Source organism: Ixodes scapularis, unplaced genomic scaffold, assembly GCF_016920785.2.
Source record: "Ixodes scapularis isolate PalLabHiFi unplaced genomic scaffold, ASM1692078v2 PGA_scaffold9__187_contigs__length_104089568, whole genome shotgun sequence".
NCBI classification, from domain to species: domain Eukaryota; kingdom Metazoa; phylum Arthropoda; class Arachnida; order Ixodida; family Ixodidae; genus Ixodes; species Ixodes scapularis.
Genome location: NW_024609884.1, coordinates 27,809,398 through 27,832,235, shown reverse-complemented (window position 1 = coordinate 27,832,235; position 22,838 = coordinate 27,809,398). Strand labels below are relative to the sequence as shown.

Below are 22,838 nucleotides of genomic sequence, written 5' to 3'. Positions count from 1 at the left end.
ACCTCAGAACCACAGCAGAAACCAGCCTAGCCGCTCAGGGGCAAGCTGCTCAAAGTCCACGGTCTTGAGCAAGACCGAAACCACTATGGAAGATGGCCACCCCAGGAAAGAAAAAAGAGCCAGAAAGTCGGCATGATGTCGGAGGTTACAGCTCCTCAGAGTAGAATGGTGCTCTGCGCAACATGGCGACATTATACTGCCAACATCCAGTTATGGTAATCCTCTGCAAATGCTTAGGAATAGAGCAGGTCATCTTGTGGTCTAATATAGTACCTAGCTAGTAAAGTACTCTGGTTATTCAAATCTATCCTTTTTATCGACATCGCCCATACATTGGAATGATTGGCTAATAACAGTCAAACACTGTAATTCACAAGACCAGGAGAATGACAAAGAAAGAGGTCAGGTTTGAACACCAAAATTCAGTCTGTAGTTGGATTCTGAGTATATGTCAATGTCATGCTGAGAGTCCCACAGCACGTCACAGTTTTGGGTCCAAATATGATCCAATGTCTTCTGCATGTTTGCCTCCTGTTAATTGCGATGATTGACCCTCCACATAACATGTACAGTCTACTGCAATATAAAAGACCCACAGGGAGCTTGAGGCCGAGACGGCGGCAGGCGGGGGCGCTGCGCACACTCCGGGCGATTCCATTCTGCTTCGAGGGGTGGACACTCATTCGGGACTCAACCGGGCCTGAACGCGCTTAACAGTATTTGGTTTCAATTTAGGGGAAGAGCATGCTTCATCAGTGCCACGCCCAGATATATGGTCACGAAGGCTCAAAACAAGCATAGACATCACTGTAGTTTTTTTCAGTTGTTTTGGATGTCAGAATAGGCACTGCTAAATAATCAAAATTGAAAGAGAAAATGCCTCGAAGAGCACATTCATTCGTTATAATAAAAAAGGAATGCAGAACTAATAGACTGCGGGTGCAACTTTGGCATGGCTTTGACGAAGTGCTCCCTGCCACGAAACCGAAACTAGAAACTGATAAGCGCACATTGCACTTTAACTGAGCCCCGAGTAAGTCCTACCTTCGGGGCAGAATGGAATTGCCCAGAGTGAGCGTAGCGCCCCTGCCAGCCACCGTCCCGGCCACGCACTCCCAGTAGGTCTTTCATATTGCAGGAGACTGTACACGAGAGAGGAGACACGCAGGCTGTGCCCATATAGAGGTTGAGTTAGATTTAAGTAGATACGGTAATTAAAGCATATCCACATGGTAGCACATCCTTTGGTAGGCAGCTGCCCTTCTGCAGCTTGCTTTTGGGGAATATTAGTGCATAAATGATCAATTATTTTGGACTGCAAGTTCACCTCTCTCTATCAAAACTGGCCTCCCAAAATTGGAAATGCAGAAACATAAAAACCAGAGAGTGCTATATGCAACAACACCAGAAAAAAGATTCTGAGGCTTTTGCAAGGGGCTATGGTTTTAACAAAGCTCACTGCCAAAAATAAACCCCCATTTCTCCATTGCTGAAGCAAATGTACATAGAGAAGCAAAGTAAGTACCAGCCCTGCCCTATTACAGGTATGCCACTTATCTTAGTGAGAGGATAGCATCACCGAGAAACAAACAAGCAAGAAGAAGACTTGCTCACCTCCTCTGTGAGGATGACAATGCGGTTCTCCACCTTGGGCTCCATTTTGCATGTCTCGTGCTCAACGTCTTCTAGCGAAGCCTGCCGCTGGCGGAACAGGCCTCTCCGCGCTGATGCATCCAGGCTGAATCCACGCTTCAGCGGCGCCTTCACAGAGACGTCTTCACAAGTCCGCACCAGGCTGTGCCTTTGGGACAGGCAAGCAACCACGACTTTAAAGTAATGACCAGCCACAAACCATGTTTCCAACCATTCAAACAACACCAGCTATTTTGTTAGAGGTTCCTTCCATCAAGTCACAGCGAACGTCCTATGCCTTTGTCCCTTCTGCTAAGTCTTTAGTTCATAACACCACATCTGCTACCATCTGTTCACCTGGCCGGTATTTTCCAAAAGCTAGCCTGCTGTGTACCCCTCATAAATAGGGTGAAGGAGGGAACCCCATCGCCTCAACACGCATATAGAGCACTGCCACAGACCAGGGTTTGGCAAGATAGAGGATCCTAAACAGATGCAACCCATTGTTACCTAGTGCCCCTCTCGTGGGAGTGTATAATCAGGGAATTTCTATAAACTTGCCACCTTCAAGGGTTCCCTTCTTTAATGTGGATTGTCTCCCTGATGTGATACAAAGGATGCAGCTTTTCATTAGAGTAGAGCATGCACTAGCTATCCCTAGTATTGAGCACTGCCACTGCTTTCGAAAGTGCCATACCTCCTGGATAAGCAGACGAGGCTTTGTCGGTGGTGAGTCCTTGGGCGAGCCACGCCAGTGAGAATCTTGATTGCCTGGAAGTGGTTCTGGACGGCCGTGCATAACTCTGGGCTCTCATCTTCGCTCATCTTAAAGTGTGCAAACAGAATAGTGTCAGACAAGCGACTCTACAGTGGCACCAGGCATCACTTGCAAACACTCCAAAAGAACTATCCTAGCAGGTAAAAGGGTCAATCAAGACCGCTCCAACTAATACTGCATTTGAAGGAACTGCACAATTTCTTATTGAATTAAAGGGCCACTGACAACCCCAACATCAATATTTTTTTCATTGTCCCAAACGACTGAAAATGATCCATAGAAATTGGCCTAAAAATTGTACGCTCCTTTTTGCAGAGAAAAATTAATTTTCACAAAGCCAGGTTTCAAACTTTTGCCCGAACCGATGACGTAGATGGCAAAATGGTGCACTCCTTGCCTTCTTGGATGACTTCAAACCGGAAGCGTAGTTTAACTTTCTCTTTTTCCCTCTAGTCAATGACGGCAATCATGGGATCTTGTGTCTACCAACCTGCCAATCGCATGCATATTTTGCTGTGCACTTGCACGTGTCCTTTCCCCAGAGTCATATACAGAGAGAGTTTGGTCATACATTGGGAAGTATAGGAGGCAAATGAGGAGGCACCATTGGTCGAAAGGGGGCTGGGCATGTTCCAGGGCATCTCCACAAATTTGAAAGTGGCCAGCCAGAAGCCGCAAATAATACCCTAGCGATGACGGTGAGAAAAATAATTAATAAGTGCGTCGGAGTAACTCTCGGTAACTGAAAATATGGTGTACGTAATTTTTTTATCACGGTCATGCAAAATAAAAATCTAGCAAAACGATCAATGTAATCCGTACGCCAGGCGCCGAGAGCCGGGAACATGCCATCCAAGCGATCACGGTCATGCAAAATAAAATCCAGCAGAACGATCTATGTAATCCGTACGCAAGGCGCCGAGGGCCGGGAATATGCCATCCAAGCGGTCAGACTCCGTCCGAGCAAAACAGTTTGAGCGGCACATTCGATTCTTACATCTTTTTGCATGATCATAATCGAAACATCACGTGCAGCCTATTTTCAACCATGTAGACTTGCTATATTTAACTCTTACTGCTTACAATTAAAACTGTTTCTCGCTACCGCCGGTATGGGATTATTTTCGGCTTCTGGTTGGCTAAGAGAGCTGGTCAAGTGCTCTTTCTGCATCTTGTGCATGCCCTGTCTCTGCCCGCTCCTCCCATTGACAAAACTCTCCTTATATACGGCTCTGCTTTCCCTGCGTGTGGATGACGCGTCACTTTTCAGATCAATTTCTTTTTTAGCAAAATTCTATTTAGTGGGTCTCAAATGTTTTTTAAATAAGTAGGAAAATGATGTGTTCTGGATTTTGGCAAGCAATGCGAGGGATAACCCAAGCTTCTTGATGGCTCGATAATTGCTCTCTCGAAACCCAAAAAGTTATCAGGCACAGAAAAAAAAGAAAAAAAAAAAGGACTTGGTTTTATTTTTTTTTAATGCTCTCAGTGGAACTGACGGATATTGAGAAAGGTATTAAAGGGATATTGAAATGAAAATTGAAATATACCTCTCACATTCAGAAACAAGTTAGACATGATCGACAATAAGTGCTCGAGACAACTGCACGCTTGTATTCTAAAGGGATGGCTATACTTTTCATTCTAAATGGCCGATTTTGGCAAGCACTCGAAGAGCAGCCATTGGAGAACGCGATTGCGTCTTGGGAGACTGCGCATTTGTGACGTCACTTTTCCCCTCACGGGTAAGGCTACGGCGAGGCTGGCATGGTTATGAGCTTCGCCACTTGATGGTATCGACGTGTTACAACCTAGCAGTTTGAAGGTGCCCGAGGACTGGTTGGGCGACACAAGTAAAGGCGAAGCGAGTGACCTGCACCGCAAAACTACCCTGACTTGTTCCACTTGTTCTCTCTCTCCGCATTTCGGGCGCGTGGAGGAGAGGTGGATCGGCTTCGCCTTTACGTTGAGGTGGAAGGAGAGAATGACCATTCCATGATGTCATGGACTTTGCACGCAGAATTTCAAATAAATCTCTCGCCGTCAATATTGCTCCAATTTTTTTTTTTTCTTAAAATTTAATTTTGACAAGCATGTCCCAACCATATTTTAAAAAAAAAAAATTTTTATTTCTAGGGGTCTTTTAAAGGGATACTTCAACGAAATTTGAAATATTCCCGTCGTGTTCAAAAATAGGTTGAATATGATCCACAATATCCGTAAATGACAATCGCACGTTTGTATTTTGATCCTGGTGGCTGTATTTTTCGTTATAAACGGCCCACTCTGGCAAGCGCTCGGAGAAGGCCCAGCTTAGAGCATGTGACATCCAACGCAATCGTGACGTAGGTCGTCTCAAGACGAGCAAAGCTACGGCGAGGCTGACATAGAGAGGATGGCCTAGTCGTTCCAGCCACCGAAACGGCTGCTTTTGTACGAATTTTGAGTGACGGGTTAATCTTCTATAATCTTCTAGGGGGACAATAGCGACTTCTGCGACACACAAAAGGGACTCTCGGAAAGACGGGAGTTCCTCCTGCCCCTCTTCTCTCGTCGTGGCCGAAGACGAGACAACCTCCGTCACTAGCTGTCAAGGTTCCTAGACGAGCATTACAAACGAGGCGTTAGCGACATCCACCAGGTGCTCTTTGCTAATCGTTAAATTCGTTTTAAAATTCCTTTTCGAGACTTTTTTAACAATATATTGGAATGTTCCATGTGATACTGCTCTTTTGAACACATATAGACCAAAAAAATGAGCACCGAAATTTCGTTGTAGTATCCCTTTAAGGGCTCCGAATTCTCATGTCTTGAAGTCAGCAGTATAGTGATTTTGCAATGGTCGTAAAAAACATATTCGATGAATGCCATTAATTGTTACACACATGCAACTTCCAACATCTCTAAATTTCTGAAAAATGCCTTTGCCTCCTACATCGTCAAAAAAAGAAGCAAGGAGGAAACTGGATCGGGGGAGGAGGATGTGGTTTTGGACAGGCTCTTTTGCATAGCAAAAAACGTTTTTTCGCAATCAAATTTTTTTTTTAGGGTTATACAGTTGAGATTGATTATAAAGAAGTCAACGGGAATCAAAAATTGCTTCGCTATATCCGATTCTTCAATAAATATGAACTCGTACAAATAGCATTAAAAAAAAAAAAAAGAAAACACGGGCTGTCACGGGCACATGTTTATCGAGCCTGCAGAAAGCGGTCGCGGTTTCCCTGCAAGCGTCCTTTGCTAGATCGGAGCCACTTCTTGCCAACTGCGAGAAGCTCCGATCGAAAAAAGATCCTGCTACGTACGGACCGTATCGACAGCTGCGACGGCCCTGCGGAGGACGCTGACGGTGCACGGCATTCTTTACGTTTATGCGCACTCCGTCGAGAATGCACGCTTTTGATTCAAGGAGATTGCCTTTGTCTTCCCTGTCGAGGTGCCAGCGGTGCCGGGACTCTCCATCGTTAAGTGGCGATGATTCTCCGAATTGGTGCGAAGTAGACTTTTGTGCAAGAGCAACCTCACCAACGACCAGACACCGACATGGGTCACAAAGCAAACAAACAAGTGCGCGCAGCACCGAGTTTGCACTCAAGCTTGTCTGTTGTCGGTATAGAGTGCCTAGATTTAAAAGATGGGGCAACTGGTCGATCAAGGCCACATGGTTTTGTGGGGCCGCGTTTTCAAAACGAGCTGTGACATGCAAGGAGTCAAGACTCAGAAGCGTTCACCTTCTGCAAACGTGTCCGTCTTTCCGCCCAATTTCCTCGCCACACTGGCCACACGACAATCAAATGCAGGCGTACTTAGTGCTCCCTCTCTTAAATCTAGGGTGTCTCCGTCATATCCGCTGGTACTTTGTCGCTAGCACTCCGAACGCCCCTATTGGCATGCCACGATGGCTTCTCCGCGTGCGATGCGGTAAAGTTGCTTTCCAGATAAGGAGCGGGTAGCAGACGACTTTCCAGCATCTTCTGCAGCCTGTTCTGGGTGGCTTCTTGGACGCGGCAGCAAAGTGCGGCAGTCCGAGACTTAATAAATGTTCAGAATTTTATTATTTTTTTTTTTAGATTATCACAAAATTTCTCTTCCGTTATATCCGCAGGAGCCGCTCAATTTCCTTCGCTAAAAACAGACAAAAATGCATTGAAAAAGTGCAAGCGGGAACGGGAAATTGTGATCACTTTGCTGTAACCGCTTTAAAGGGGCCATGCAACAATTTTCTGAGTTTATTAATTGTGGCAGTTGTCACGTCATGGTGGAAAGAACTGAAAACAAATTTTCCTGCAAGCGTTAGTTCTTTAAAAGAAAAAAAAAATTGTCAAACAATTGAAGTTTTGGGTGCACCTCAACCACTCTCAACCCTTACACCGTCTTCCGAGTCACATGCACAGTGACGTGTAGCTGGGTGCACTGGGGACATGGAGAATCTGGTTGGGTTCTCTTTCAGAGCCTCCAGCACGCGCTTCTGCTTGCGATTCACGTGGCTACCTTGAAGGTTGGGGGGGGGGGGGGGGGGGGGGGCAAAGCGCTTGCCTTGTTGTAAGGAGGTCAAACTGACAGAGTAGCGACGGGGTGAGACTCGAAAGAGGGATAGTTTTGTTCACCTCGGGCAGGTGGCGCCACCAAAACTGAATATAGTACAATTGTGTCGACGATATGAAACTTGTGAAGCAATTACTCGTGTCGAAACGACAATATTTATAAAAAAACAGCCTTAAATAGGGCACATAATGGCATATCTTGACAACTTATTACAATGCACCCAGGTTGGCATCACACCTTAGTTCCCATAGCCGCCACCCCGCAACTGCATCTCGCAAAGTTCTCTGCTTTGCTATTAAGCAACATAATTGCGATATTTCAAAAGAATGAGGCAATTCGCCATCCCTTTTCGTAAGATGAACAACGTAAAAAATTAAGAGCTGAAAATTCTCTCTAAATTAATATTGTTGCATTGCCCCTTTAAGTAGATTCCTTGGTACATTCTCAGATAACAGCATGTTTCCCAGGCTGTCACATTCACGAACACAGGTCCAGTTGACTACCCATAAGGACGCCTATTAATGTCCCATCTTGCATTTGCTTTCCTGGCTGTTATGTTCAACAATAGCCGTCTGACACAGCCGTCCTTTGTTTTGCTCCATCCCCCTTTTTAACGTGAAACATTCTTAGCCTAGGTTTTCCGATTAAGTGAAGCCACAAAAAGCGTGACCACGAATCTAACCGCTGAATGGTCAATGGGGTTGAGAGGAGGGAAGCTACCCCCTGTGCAGTGACCACCGACACGAATTGGCTGGGGAAAGTCCTCCCCCCTCACCAGCATAAGCGATTAGATTGCTCTGCGACGAGTGCAGCTGGTCAGCTGGAGTAACGCGCACAGATGGTTCGCCCCAAAACTCTCCAATGAAGAATGCCACGAACGCAGGCGTCTGGCTGCTCGGGCCAGACGCACGACACAACGAACTGCTTCAGCGACAAAGAGCGAGAGCGCTAATGACCTGAGATACGATGAGAAACCGAAGAGTTTCGATGCGAGCAAAGACGCCAAGCTCAGCGTGCGGCTCAACGAGCTGTTTCAGCGACCTGCGACGTCAACACCACGCAAGCACGTGACCCTCGGCGGGGTCTTTGATTCGACTAGTGCCGGCGAAGACTTCAAGAAGCACACGACAAACGATAAATTTGGCGTTTCGTGTAGCGCCGTGACCGACTGTGGTTTTAATCGGATGTATCGACGGCACGTCCCGAATTCTATGAAATGCTCGTTCAGAAATTCCCCGGTGAAGACGTCACAGGCATTGTCCTCTGCTTGGTATGCAAGTCGACGTACAAGCGAGATAAGATCCCGCGCCTCTCCCGAAGCAACAGCTTCAAGTATCCACCCACGCCCACCTTGCACCACTAAATGACATTAGCGAAAGGATTTTCTCCCCGTGCATCCCTTTTATGAAGATCCAACGGCTAGTCCACGGGGGTGGACCAGCCGTCATCGTGTTGTGCTGCTACGTGAAATTGAGATAAATTTTGTCTTCTTTTCGCCTTTCTCTGCTGCGCTTCTTGCGTCGTTCGTCCCAGGCAGGTGTGACCATAAACTAGGCTTGGAAAGGATTGAAGCTTTCAAAACAGGCCCAGTCATCTTTCCCTCTCTCTCTTCAATATGTATGTGTGCTTCTCCCGTGCTCAGTGGCTCTCAATTAACCCCTGCTTTGCTGCTCCTATACATCATTTCACCGAAACTTGGCAGAGAGCGAACGCTAGGGCCCATTCGAGCCAATCGGAGCGAAGGAGGTGAGGCACATGACACTCGGCCCTTACCAAAGGTACAGGGGTAAGAGCACAACCCAAACAGTTGCGAAGAGGGGAAGAAGGAACTCCCGTTTTACCTGGACCCTCCTTTGTGCATCCCAGACGTCGCTTTTCTTCCCCTGAAAGATTAGCCGGTCACCCGAAATTCATACAAAAGCGGCTCGCCTCTCCTGCCCATGGCTCTGACGGCACTGATCGCAACTAGCGAGATATAGTCAGGTGCCTCCCTCCAACGCATTGCTTGGCTTAATGGGACGGTAGCCTTCGCCGTTTGCCAAGTTACAGTGAGACGGAGTATGGCACCGTCGTGCTAGGAGCAGCGGCTGACGCGAGGCAACTCCTGGGTCAATTAGATGGGGTCAGAAATTTTGCTCACTCTTATAGGTTGACATTTTTTAGTTACAATTATAGACCAGTGTCTGCTCTGTTGCATGGGCACCGCCACGTTTGTTTATGCTGACGCCATGACACAGTAGGGGGCTGCGCTTTTTGCAAGACTCCGTTTTTTTAGGAATCTTCGCACATATCGTAGTGCAAGAACGTCAGAAATGTACAGCCACGAAGCTCCAAGAACAACACCAATATTAAGAGTGCTGTAAAAAGCAAAAATCTTGTTTTGTGTGCAGCCCCTCTCTTCACAATAGCCTGCGTTTGAGATGATTATTTCCCACCTTTATCACCGGAGGCTAGGATTTCGGACCCTAAGATAGAGAGCGACCACTACCACGTAGTTCCGAGGAAATGCCTGCCCCCGAAAGATCGCCCATCCCGTTTTTTTTGCTAAATATCTGTAACATAAAAATTCCGAAACATTGCTCACCCCCCCGGTTCCCGTCGGACGTTACACGATGTCCGACGAGAATAGCATCCGCCGTGCGATCTGCTGTACCAGTCCGTCTGATAAGCGAGTTCATAGCGGGTTCCCGTGTTTTTGTTTGCTATCTTCGCGTGCGATATTGGCTCCCGTAACAAGCGAGTTCTTCCTGCATGTATATTGCATCGTGAAATGCGAATCTGCTGCGTTCGTGATTTGCGGTATTTGTTCCTGTAACACAAGTTTGTAGCAGATTCCCACGTTTTTGTCCGCGATCTGCGAGTGCGATATCGGTTCTCATGACAGGCAAGTTTTGCAGCGGGTTCCCGCGTGTTTATTGCACCATAAAACTTGAATGTGTTGCGTACGCAATTTGTGGTATTCGTTCCCGTGACGTGCGGGTTTCGGCAAGTCCTTCGCACCGTAAGACGCGAATCTGCTGCGTCTGCAACCTGCGGTATCCTTTCCCGTGACACAGGAGTTTGTGGCGAATTTCCGTGTGTTTATAGCATCGTGATACGCGAATTTGCGGTGTCCGCAATCTAGAGTATCAGTTCCCGAGTCATGCGGCTTGCAGTGGGTGCCCCAGTGTTTTATCATTAATTTTTGATAAAGTTTAGCTCTGGCATTCCCAAAGATAGCCCACCCCATGCTTTTCACCATTTATCTCTTCATTTTGAGTGTGACATTCTTTCGGAACTTTACGGTAGTTTTAAATATTTTAAAGAAGTTCCTAAAAAAAATGTCAGCCAGCATTTCAATAAATATGGTAGTAGTACTCCACCATCACGGAAGTCCATGTTAAATAAATTGCTGCACGAGAGTACCCGACTCATTATTAGGGTTCATATTTTATGTCATCTTTGAGATTGGCATAAGATATGAAATTCACAAATTGGATGAAATAGGGCAAAGCACATAGACTGCACATGTTGAGTTTAACCAGAACATACCACAACTTCACAATCTTTGAAGACGTCGTACCCATCCCTTCCTTGGGCTAGGTAATTTTTGGTGACGAGTCTGTATTTCTGTAAAGAGGAAGAAGGGTGACATAATGAAGGAACACATTCCAGAAATTATTCATATTGGGCACAAAACTACAGGATCCGATAAAGAAAATGGAACCCTGTATTATAGCCTGTGTAAATTAACTATATCACAAAAACCTAAAACTCTTTCTTACCGTGACACTAGTGGTGATGATGAAGTGTGAAAGTTTGAGAACATGATGTCACTTGGATAAAGAAATAAAAGTTTTATATGAGCCCACATCCTAATATTCGCCAAACCAAGAAATGGCATTGTGGGCACCTGTGGCATTTATCTTTCTTGCTGACAATTTTTTTTTTCCGCTGAAATAAATGTTACAAGCTCACACAATGCCATTACTTGGTTCAACAAATATTAAGCCTAGGTGGATGTCGCCACATGGAGCAATTTTTTTTTAGTTCTTTATCTAGGTAACATCACATTCTCAAACTTTCGCATTCTATCTCAACTCCTAGCATCAGATTCACACAAACTTTTCAGCTTTCTGCGATACATAGTTTATTGATGCAGGCCGAAAAGCCGGGCTTTATTTTTTCTATCAGACCCTGTAGATTTGTTTCTGCCAGATAGCCTTTAACTGGCTTCTCAGTCACCCTAACTAAACGGAGTTATTGAAAGAGTACACCAGGAAAGCCCACAGAGTTTCTAAGTTATAAAGTTTCAACAAGATCCTATTCCGCCTCAAACAAAAAGCAAGATACCTTCCCGCCGATGAAGCCACTTGCCTCAGTGGGCTACCGAACTTCTGCTGTAGCTGTTTACCCCCGAGACAACAAGAGCAGATTGATTACCTGAGTCTTGTCCAAGGGTTCATCCCCAATTCTCACAAACTGAGGGTCGATCCTCTGCCCTGGTGGTTTTTTCGGGTCAAATGCGAAGGTCACGCCGGATACTTGTGGGAAACGACCCTCGAGCTTCGGGTATTGGGAAACTCCATTTTCCAAGGCCTGCAGAACTTGGTCTCCTGACAAGAGAATCAAGGGACGCAGGAAGCGCTCCATACTCCATTTCCATTCTACCTTACGATGGACTGCAGAGGAGACTATGAGCCATCTCGGCCAATCCAGCACTGTAAATTTATCAGGTGACGAGGTGCGCCGCACGTCACTGCGAAGGTCGTGCGGCACTCACGTGTCATTAGTCTGGCTTTCATGGTTCGTAGCATCCTCCGTGGTTTATTGTAAAGTAACTTTCAAGTATACAATTTGCGGGAAGGAAAAGAAAATTCCCTTTTCCGTCACTGCCTCGCCTCCCGAACACTTCCGATACCCTTGTTGAGGACAAACATTTTGCAGTAGTACAACACCTTTCACACACCTGTTGCACTGAGGACAATGAGGGAGTCAATCATGGGAAGGATGGTGACCAGGTCTCGCATGGTGAAGGCTCCCCTCGGATGGATCCGATCGGAGCGGAGGGTGCCCGCGTTGAGGATGGCCAGATCCGAATGTGTCGAGGACAACATCACGTCGCTGATGAAGTTGCCTGGCCCAGGACAGACGCCACTTCAAAGTCAGCATTGCCTTACCTCTCGTCGGCACCTTGTTCATCGGTAAAGTGCACATTTATTCTAATCCCGGCGCTCACACTCGAGGGAACATGGGCCAAGGTGTTGCAGTGGAAGTACTGGTGCTTGCAAATGGTTTGAATGCTTTTTGTTGGTACGAACGCTGATGCAAATAAAGTGGCTTCCGAAGCTTTGCATATATAGTTGAAGGGTTAAGACATAGGCTTACTTTTTACATGAAAAAGTTTTAAAAAGAATTTGGTACTATTCTGGGGGGGAATACCATTTATATCCCTATTTCTAACAACCTAGAAACAGGACAGCGTTTTTGTCCAGAGAGGACTTTGTAAAGTATGTGTAAAGTATTCAATGCAAATAAATATTGCACCTACAATCCTTCCCCCCTTTCATTCTTAACTAAGTTATGTATGCATTATATAAAAAGCTACGGTAGAAACAGAAATGTAACATTTTTCTAAAATAGCAATGCATACTTGATATTTTTGTAAAAAAATATCTGGACTTGCAATAATCAGGAGACCTACTGCCATGCTAATACCATCTAAAGTTACCACTCGTGGAGCAGGCGGAAGGCTGGCAATGCAAGACACATTATCATCCGTGTTTTTTCGGCACTGCCTGCTCCACGAGTGGCAACTTCAGTGCACCCCTTTGCTTCCCACGCGCTTCCCGTCCTTCTAAAATTTACTCATTTAGTGGTTTTTAATGACGCTGAGCAAGTTTTTAATTGGAACCATAGGTTTATTTTCACTACTTAAATGTTAATTGACAAGGTTTAGTTAATCATCCAATGCATTGTGATGATTAGCCCTGTTCTATGACAAACAGGTCATACAACTCACCTGCACAGACAGCTAGCATTGCTTTCATGCCATCGTTTTAGAAAAATTTTGACCCTCTAAAAAAAAAATCCTGGTTCTTTGTTTTTGGGTTTTATAATTTTCGAAAATCGTGGGGTAAAATCAGGTGCTATTTTCCAGGTCCATAATCGGGGAGAAATCTGTTTTTTTCCGGAAACCAATCTGGAATTCGAGTTTTATCAGGTCCTATTTATTAAAGGGCAAGTGCAGTAAATATTTTTTAAGTTTAGTTTAAGACTGTTTTCAACTAAAACAGGGTCCCTGAACGACAAGGTATAATTTCTTTTCTCCAACATTGTGTGTAGTTTTATAAATATCACGGCTCAAAGTGTGGTTTCGGGCATCTACGGCAAAACAGAAACTGCCCGCTAGAGGTATGGTAACACTGATCATCAGCCGCACGGCCGCGACGCGACGTCACAAGGGTGCTGTGCCAGTATCCCTTGACTAAAAGCTAACCCGCTTGCCGTCCGCTAAAGAGCAGCTGGTTGAATCTTAAAAATCGGTTTTAGGGGAGTACCGTAAAATACCTCAAAATTTGAAGATAATCGCGAAAAAATAGGGGATGGGCACATTTTACAGGTCATCAATTTTACATATATATGTACTGTGCACATTTTTTCAGACATTTCAAATTTTGGGGGTGGGCGCTCAGTGCAGAACGGGCGGATGCATGGTACAGCGAAACCCGTTTAGAACGAAACTACGTACAGCGAATTATTGCTGATATCGAACTCACGGAAAATTTAAATAGAGATGCATGTAAAAAGTACTTTGTATAGCGAACAAGATATTGGCAAACTTTTCCCCCCCGAGGAGGCTTCCGAAAATGCACAAGCAATCCTTTCTAGCCTGTCCCTTCCCCCAAAAAAGAAGTAGGAAAGAAAGAAAATTCCAAAAGCTCAAGTTGCGAACAAAATTGAGCGAAGAGAAGCGATTCAGAAGGGGAGAAAGCTAAAAAAATACACCCTGCACGCACGCACAAAAAAACAAACTTTTCATCCCAAAGCGTTTGCTTACAAAGAGAAGCGTTTAGAAGGGGAGATAAACTAAAAAAAAAAACTCTGCATGCATGCACAACAAAAAAAATTACTGCACTGTGCGTTGTTACAAGGCGGAGGTGAAGAGATGAGAAAGACAGAGAAGGCTCTCGCCTTACAACAAACGCATTGTGAAAGTTCGTTGTAAATGGTTTTTGCTATATCGAACTACTTGCTATATCGAACTGATCGTAGCGTTTCTTGCTGTTCGTTATAAACGGGTTTGACTGTATTCTATGGTACACGGCTTCACTCTGAGGTAATATTTCGGCTGTGATCATATTTTGTGCCCGATACCAGTCATTTACTTTCGTTTCGTTTTCGACCGTAATTGCTCTTTAAGGGGAAATACATGGAACAGTTTTCTACTAAAACAGACGTCAACAAAGTCTATGAAAGAGGCATGATTCTCGAGCGCACAGAATCGTTTCACCTTCTGACCCATTCTGAAGCAAACCTATGCCGAGGTTACGCAAATTGAAGAGGCTCTTGACAATCAAACCAGTCACTGAGGTAACACCTTTGAAACAGATCCCAGAATTGTTTCTATTTTCCATCAATTCAGCTGATTTCAAGGCTGGTTTTTTTAAAAAAATGAGGTCTAACACAATTTTTATAAAACCGGATTGCGGGGTAAAAATCAGGTAATATTGGGTTTTACCGAAAACGAAGAACCATATGTATACCCAGATAAGGATTTCTTCTTTGGACAAATTCTCAGGACATTTTTCTAGCTTAGGATCGCCCACTGGACTTAAATTCTTTTGGAAAGAAATTTTCAGGACCAAAATTGCAAGCAAGTTTTAATATTACAAGGCATGAGCTGATAATCATCAATAATGAGCAAGAAAGGCTGTTTTGCGACACAGACGGGAAAATCCCGAAGCAAATTATGAGTATGGGTACCTGTAAATACCTGCCATGGATTTAATCCAGCTCCCTATACTACAATCAAGTGTTCCACGTCTTTTGGGCAAACTCACCTAGTAGAATAATTTTATTTCATCACGACACATCCTTTACAAAGCCGGACAAAAGTGTATTTTTTCTCGGCTGTATATAACTCATTGTGCGGAAAAGTGACCATTTTGTGTTTTTGTGTGCGTGTTATTTGGTGCCCTCCTACGATAATGCCTTTGAGGCGCTGTAGGTATTCTGTAAATAAATAAATTTACCTGTGATGTCCAACACAGCACAAACGCACCCACCTAGGTTGGTCTCCGAAGTCCGAATGCTGCTAAATCTCCCATCCAGATCCACCGCAAAGTGCCCAATCACTTCCTCCATTTTGCCGTGAACAACATCTTCATGGAAACGTCGGTGCAGTTAGACACAGGTAAATGTGCAAAAGCTCACCGCACTGTCATGCAGTGAAAAACTTTCAATAAAATATAAGGTGCAGCAAAGATATGCCCACTTAGTAGCAAAGAAGCTTCACCTTTGTACTTTGATAGCAGCTCCTTAAGTTCCTTGTCCTCTTCAAAGGCAGACGTCACATTCACTTCCACAATGTTGACCGTCACGCCTGATGTCGTAAAGCTTAGAGTGATATGCGAAAACTGACGGAAGTCAGTTCCGCTCTTCACAATGTATTTGCCATTCACCTGCAGCATATTGATTGACCATGTCAAAAAAGGGTGCTTGGCGAAGAAAAAATTAGAGGCAATATTCGTCGTAGTCTCCCAAGTAGACGAAGTTAGTAGAGCCCTAGACATGCTTAACTAAAGCATGCAAGTAAACTGGCATGCCAGCATTACTGACCTTCTTGATCTCGTATACGTGGTCATGGCCACCAAGTATAAGATCAATCTCATCCACATTGGCAGCTAGGCGGCAATCGTTTGGAGTTCGCATGTGAGTGAGGGCAATCACATAGTCTACACCCTTCTGAAAATCAAGACAAAGCCACCATTAAACAGATTTAGGCAACAAGTCTATTGCTCTTGAATCAGGCAATCAAGATAGAGTACACTTTAAACCAGTCTCATGCAAACATTAAGTTTGGTTTTATTTGAAACAAAATAAATTTGCATGCCCTCTTTTTTACTGTGGTCTAAGGGTCTAACCGCTTCTTGACAAAAAATTATCGATAAACGAACAGTCTTTCTTAGCCAAGTCAATCATGTTTTCTCAAACTCCTCTCATTCTGCTAAAAAAAATGTGCCTTGTACAGACTTCAGAAGCAAACAAAAATAGAAAAAAAGAAAAATAATAATTTGTGTGTTTAAAATACTAGATTCAGATGTTAAGACATTATAGTACAGCTTTTTGCGGCACAGTTGCATATTTGCCGAGAAAAAAACCAGGGGCCCGGTGCAGGGCCCAGGATGTCAGTGTAAGCAAGTCACAGGAAGTCCCTTGTTACGACTATGCACTCAAAGTTTCTCCAAACCAACCCATATGTGGTCTTTCTGTGGTCATAAAAATTTTATTTTGTGGGGTCTATTACCTTTATTAATGAAAATGTGCCTTGGATGGCCTACAACTTTGAAAATATTTTGTGGGCTGTGTTGTCGCCACACGTGACCTAGAGGAGAGTGATTGCTGATTGAACATTTTTATTTTGTAGGAACAAACCCAAAAAAACAATTCTCAACCAGTGGTGCAAAAAAAAAAAAAAAAGCCAGATTTTGAACTAGAAATTTTTTTTATGATGCTTGGGCCCACATAGATCTTGTTTCAGTAAAACAATCACCTAGTGTAAATACAACTAGTGGTGTGTCCCTTTAACTGCGTGCGCTTCCTAGTGTTTTGCCTTTCTGCTTAGTAGTACTATTACATGAATAGGCATCGTCTGCCATGTGGATCACTGATGTTTGGCAATGAGTGAAACTATGCAAAAGCTCCACTATCCCTCGAAGCAGGGAACACTCCTAGGATAGCCAGAATGAAAGTCGAAGCAGACAATACACTGACTGCCTAGACAACAATTTACACTGAACTGAAACTGCAGATCACCTTGTGCTTCAGGAACCTAGCCAACCTTCGTCCCTCGGTGACAAAATCCTTGTATTCCACATCATCTGGGTCAAGTGTGGCTAATGTTGCCAACCACTCCTCTTCAACGAGTCCAATCAGTCCAATCTGCCCAGAACAGGCAATCAATATTTGTAAAATCCACACAGGCTGATTCAATGCATGGAAGTGCTCAACAAATTCGAGTGTAGTTTAGAAGAAAGTCTCTCCAACCCTTCTGGGATTGATCTCATATTTTTTCAAGGTTCGGGATGCCTTTTTCTACTAACAGCAATTTTTTTAAGCTACACTTCTGACTGAATATTTTGGCAGTTTGGATATAATAATATGGCACTAGTCTTGAATTAAAAACATGGCACTAGTGTTGAATTAAGTATTGGCAACTCCATATAAATGTTGTTAGACTTAAAGGGCAACTCCGCTTCATTTTTGGTTTTGAAAAAACAATGCAGTCCTCTTCAGTATCGCCTAGGAAGACCCCACGTCAAATATTACGACGCAGTTCTGTCTAAATATTTCTTAAACGGTCCGGCAAACTTTGCAACTTGCCAAGTTGCCGAAATCGGCTGACTCGAGCGGGTGAATTCAGGCGCAACCAACAGCGCAGTCAAGGCTACGGCATGGGTGGAGCCAACATTGAGCTAAACGTCATCATCATGGCCCCCTTTTGCTTGTTCTTACTTCTCCGATCGAGCGTAGCGCATGACGTCAGCAACGTTGCCTCTCGGCGCTCAGCGGTGTCCACGTGATTGGCGTACGCGCCTGCGCAGCACGCTTCTTGGAAGCAGACCAACCGCCCGCCGTGGTCCCGCCGTTACCGCCGTCTTCCGCGTCACAACCACCGTCGTCGTCTCACCGTTTGTGACTATTGCCTCTCGGAGTTTCGTCCACACTATGGGCACCACGTGCGCAGAGTCGCAGACTTATACCGCAGTTGTGCAGACGTCGTCAAATGCCGTAGACACCGAAACGTGGCGAAGAGTACGGTGCAGACGACACTCGCACCTGCCGCACGCCCGCCCCCATCCCGCCCGTCGTTGGGCTAAGGATCACGTGACATCTCGTACCACGTGATAGCCATGTACTTGCCGGCCCGAGGCCAATGTTGCCGGACGGAGCCGAAGTTTCGGTTTTGATTTCCGCTCATGTTTAAAATTAGATTTAAAAATATATATCCCATTTTTCGCGAAGCAAACGACGTAGTGTCTTTTACAAGGGCTTTTTAATTCGAAATCACTCATTATTCCGAAATCTTCGGAATTGAGCGGAGTTGCCCTTTAACACAAATGAATGTTTCAGTTGCCATGTGCTGCAAATGTTTTTATATGGCTATAAATAAATGCCAGCAGCCACCTCATATACCTCATGTAATGGCCAAGCTGTCAAAGTAGATACAACCATTTATTTATGACTGCTTAAAAAATGTTCAGCTCCTAGCAGTCAAAACATGCAGCTGTGAAAAAAGTCAGAAAATGCCTTGCTGGGGTTGCCAGAATCTAGATCTACATTTCTAGTATTATTCAGTAGTTATATTAGCTCTCCATGCATCTGACCATTGTTCACAATAATATTCGAACAACAAAAAATTACGAACGGTGAAGTTCATAATTATGGACAGTGAATACCTGTAATATTACCGAGCATAATTTCCGAACCCATCACATTAAACCATGGGTATATTACCACGCGCATGTGGCATATGCCACATACGCCACGTACGCACCCTAACACACCAATGCGACGCAGTGAAAGCTCGACACACACTTGCCAGTGCGGGGTGGTGACGGTTGATGCGAGCAGCAATAGTGCCACGGCGTGGCCGCATGTGGCTAAGACGAAAATAAAGCGATCTCACTGCGAATATGAGACGCTGGTTCTGTCATATCACAGCAGCCGCCATACCACCATTTTATTACTTTTTTTCTTCCGACTTCTAGCTCTGTTGTATCGCCGACATCATCGTCTGGAAGTTCAGACGATGACATGGCCAGTGTGGTAGACGAGCTAATTTGAGTTACGGTGAGTAAAGAATACCATGAAATGCATGTTTTTACCATTTCACTTCGCTTCTACTTCTTTCAATATTAGTGCCAACAAATCTTGCATTATTATTTTTTTTGTTGCATTGTTTAAGCTTATCCTTGCGCAGGTGTGATGCAATTTTGAGCAAGAAAGCCATTTTGGCATGACAGGTAGCAGACTTGCGTTCATGATACACTTTGGCGTAAATAGCGCAGCACTTCTATCACTGCACTAAGTATGAAATACAAGAGACCGTAAAGGAATTTTAACGTAGTTACTCAGATATAAAATACAAGACTAAGGATTGTGAGCTGGTGACGACGATGTGCAATAAATAACATGACGAGAGGAGCTGCATAACGTTGCAGTTTTCTCTCGGATTTTCTGGTATCTTATTTTGCACCTCTGGTGCCATTTACCTTTGTACCCGGTCTGCCGGAAGCGGGCTGGGTGCGGCCGGTCAGAATGCCTCTGAGGGCCAATTTGGCCCATGGGCCAGGTTTAGGAGACCCCCGATTAGAAGATGTACGACACAGCCTCACACTAGTCGCTTCTGAAATGAGACTCACCTTTTTGCCAGACCTCTCCAGAATTTGGAATTCTTCACCATCTGCCAGCAACTTTCCAGTTTCATTGTCTACGACGTTGCTCATTAGCCATGGAAATTTGGTTTGCTTCGCAAATTCCGTCAAGTTATCAACTCCGAAATCTACAGCAGAACCCAATAGAGTTGGGATTAATGCCAGGGCCACAAGAACAGTTGTTTACAGAATTGTTAAAGTCAGCCAACATGATTGCTCACCAAAATCGTGGTTTCCATAGACAGCACAGTCCACTCGGCAACAGTTTAAAACAGGCACCATTTGCTCTCCTTTCGTGAATGTACTCACTGCAAGACAGAATTGCCATATATTGATTCAAATGTTACCAGGAAATCCAACACAGAGCGTTAAGAATCCGCATGCTACACTTGCTTCCTACTCTACAAAAAAGTTGATGCACCATGCTGCCCATTCTAAGCACTAGACAAAAAAAAAAAAGGCACAGAAACAATTTATAAATCTCGGAGAACAGCTCATCCAAAGTTTTAGCATGTCTGCAGAAAAGCTCTCCCATTCTTTGTCATACTTGAAGAAAAGTTCATCTTGAATTAAATTTTTATGCAAGGAAGTCGTTATAATTTTAAAACACTAGTGCAACCAAAGCTAAAGGTGCCTCCCATGCAGTTGGTAAACATTTCAAAGCAGGTTTCTCTGCTGCAGCCCTCGTTTTGTTTTCATGTCGACCGCTTCCGTACAACTGCTGCAATTTTTTTTTTTTTCAATTACAACGTAGTTGGGAGGCAAAAAATACTAACTTCATTTATTGGCTGATCTGAAGGACTTATAATTGAAAGTGTACCTTTATAAATAAACAATGAAATACGAAGATTTGGCTTACCTTATGTAGTGCCGGCTACTCCATCTAAGTTAATTCAATATATAAAAATTCAGGAACTCTCAAGCTGCAGCCTATTACAGTGGCCATATTTTTCCCCCAACTGTCTTTTAATTACCATTCTATAGAAATTCTTCATTTTAGTTTTGTTGCACAACCCACAATGTGTATGAGGTATAATTAAAAAAAAGATTGCTAGTGGAGTGCAGAATAACTGCATGCACATATGACATTCAAAAATCACAGATTTGTAGGCGAGCTCTTCTCCGGATCCTTCATAAGGCCGGATAGTTTTTCTCCACATCCGAAGGTTTTGCACTCTTTCTCCTGTGAGCTTTTCCCTGCCGCCCACAATTTACATACGAAGTTATGAAGTGCCCGCACAAACCAATACAGCCGCTTCTAAATACACTCCCTGGGGGTTCACATTCCTAAAACTTTTAAGTCCAAAGTTTGGTAAGACCACTTACTGAAGGAGGGTGCCAGGACATCCCCACTGAACAGGATCAAAGGATTGTGGGCAGAGAAACCCTTGAGTGCAGTGCAAAACCTGCTGGCTCCTCCCACGGGCTCTCCGTGCTGCTCCTCCACGTTGTAGCAGTCATTGAAGTGCAGGATGGTGACGACGTCCCCTTGCTCTGGCATCTCGGCTGGTAGCACCCCGGCCGCCGCCACACAAGCCTCACCAGGGAAGGACCATGCTCGGGTGCTGCCGGATCGGTGCGCGAGCTGCGCAGGCACACGATAAACAAAGAGGAGCTCAACAGCTGCGTTCGTTACACCGAAAAGTGAGCTTCGTCCGGCCGAGGTTGATCGGCAAATCCCCGAAAGCGCACTCGGGACATGACGGATGTTCGCGCACTGCCGCCGCTCCCGGGAAGGTATACCGAGACGTCGCAGCACCGCACACAGTGATTGTTCTCGATATAGAATTGAGTTCCGATATATCGTCGACTCTCGGGACCGTAAGCGCCGCTCGAAAATTGGCTGTTTTAGTGGGGGGGGAGGCGAAGCGCTGGCTCTGACGTATGGAGGTTGCCAAGCACAGCTCGCCTCCTTCGGTTCGGTAACTGGTGCCAAAAGTTACGGCATCCGTCTGACCTTGTCGCCGTTTCGACGCAAACAAACAATTCCAACCAATGTTATTGTCCCAAATGGCCGGACGAAATGGGGACTTTTGAACGCAGAGCTCGCGCGAAACGGCCCTAGGAGTTATCAGAAAGCCGGGGTGGGCGCGCACCCCGGTAAACATGAAGGATCGACGAATACGTGCGGTACGAAGACACAATAAATATTAACCTACCGTCACTATTGCCTGCGAACCTCGCTGATGCTACGAAGGAAACAATAGGGCTCGTGTGGACTGGATACTTTCTTGGCAGCAGCATACAAGTCTACCTGGAAACAACTTTCCAACTCGATTATTCCACAGCTGGCAACGGCTGCATCTTTTCTCGCAGCTTTCGCAGCATTGAAAGTTTGCGCCACCTGGAGACCGTTTTACGGCTTCACCGTTTGTGTTCCTTGTTATGTACTTTACAATGTTTGTCGCTCTTTTTCAGCCTTCCCAACTATTCTTCGACATGTCTGCTTTTTATATTTCTATGTCACCAGTCGGCACTGGAACAGGATGTTTGAAAAGAGAACTGTACGCTACATTTCTGTCCTCCAAAAGTATGGCACCTCGTAGGGCAACCCAACGTGTCGTTCCGGTCGATCCGATGAACCAATTTTCGATCACTTAGAAAAAAAAAAGTGTGTATGTTTTATAATGCAATTAAATGCAAAGGCGCAAGCGAGCTGGACAAAAATGACGAAAATAATCCCTGGAGAAAGGAAGAAGAGGGAGAAACACAAATCTCCAAGCACAGCTCCTAGGTGATTGGTGCGCGACCGAAAAAATCCGCCTGGTCCGGGTATCGAGCCCGGGACCTCTCCATTTTCAGGGGAGCACTCGTCTGCTTGCGGGTACCCTCGACCTGCGACAGATGGCCCTGCGGCGAGAGGAAAAAAAATCGGAATCGGATTTGCATGGAACTTAATGGGAGAGTGCGCAAAATTAACCGAGAGCACGACAGTCCTTCATTGAAAATCCACGAGAAATCATCTCCGTCAGTTTAGCCAGCCGCCACCGGTCGCCCACCCGGAGTTAGAGTTCGCGGTGCTACACATAGATGGCGCCACAAAAAAAAGAGAAAACCGAGGGGGCACAATCTGGTTGCTCATTTGGCTCTCGTTTCCCCACCTGTATATCTTACACCCTGGTCTGACACTACCTCGTTGGTCTAACGTAAGAAGAACCTATTGCATGCTAGGATACAAATTTGCCACTAAGTATCGAAGGGAAAACATTTTTTTAATAAAAAACGAATGGATATATTGGCCTCAG

The 22,838-nt window shown here is 44.9% G+C and overlaps 1 protein-coding gene across 1 annotated transcript in view; it reads right to left on the bottom strand.

Annotated features, from left to right (window-relative positions):
- LOC8023329 (trifunctional nucleotide phosphoesterase protein YfkN) overlaps window positions 1-22,352 on the bottom strand; it is a 32,220-nt gene extending 9,868 nt beyond the window's left edge. The window contains exons 1-13 of the mRNA XM_029980114.4: window positions 21,753-22,352; window positions 20,920-21,178; window positions 19,815-19,901; window positions 19,582-19,721; window positions 16,973-17,098; window positions 15,776-15,901; window positions 15,453-15,618; window positions 15,223-15,318; window positions 11,904-12,071; window positions 11,378-11,550; window positions 10,487-10,564; window positions 2,330-2,457; window positions 1,615-1,801 (exon numbers count right to left, since the gene is read on the bottom strand). Of these exons, the coding sequence (XP_029835974.1) occupies window positions 1,615-1,801; window positions 2,330-2,457; window positions 10,487-10,564; window positions 11,378-11,550; window positions 11,904-12,071; window positions 15,223-15,318; window positions 15,453-15,618; window positions 15,776-15,901; window positions 16,973-17,098; window positions 19,582-19,721; window positions 19,815-19,901; window positions 20,920-21,094 (1,650 nt within the window). The 5' untranslated portion in view covers window positions 21,095-21,178; window positions 21,753-22,352. The remainder of the gene's footprint in view (window positions 1-1,614; window positions 1,802-2,329; window positions 2,458-10,486; window positions 10,565-11,377; window positions 11,551-11,903; window positions 12,072-15,222; window positions 15,319-15,452; window positions 15,619-15,775; window positions 15,902-16,972; window positions 17,099-19,581; window positions 19,722-19,814; window positions 19,902-20,919; window positions 21,179-21,752) is intronic.
- Between the last annotated feature and the right edge of the window lie 486 nt (window positions 22,353-22,838).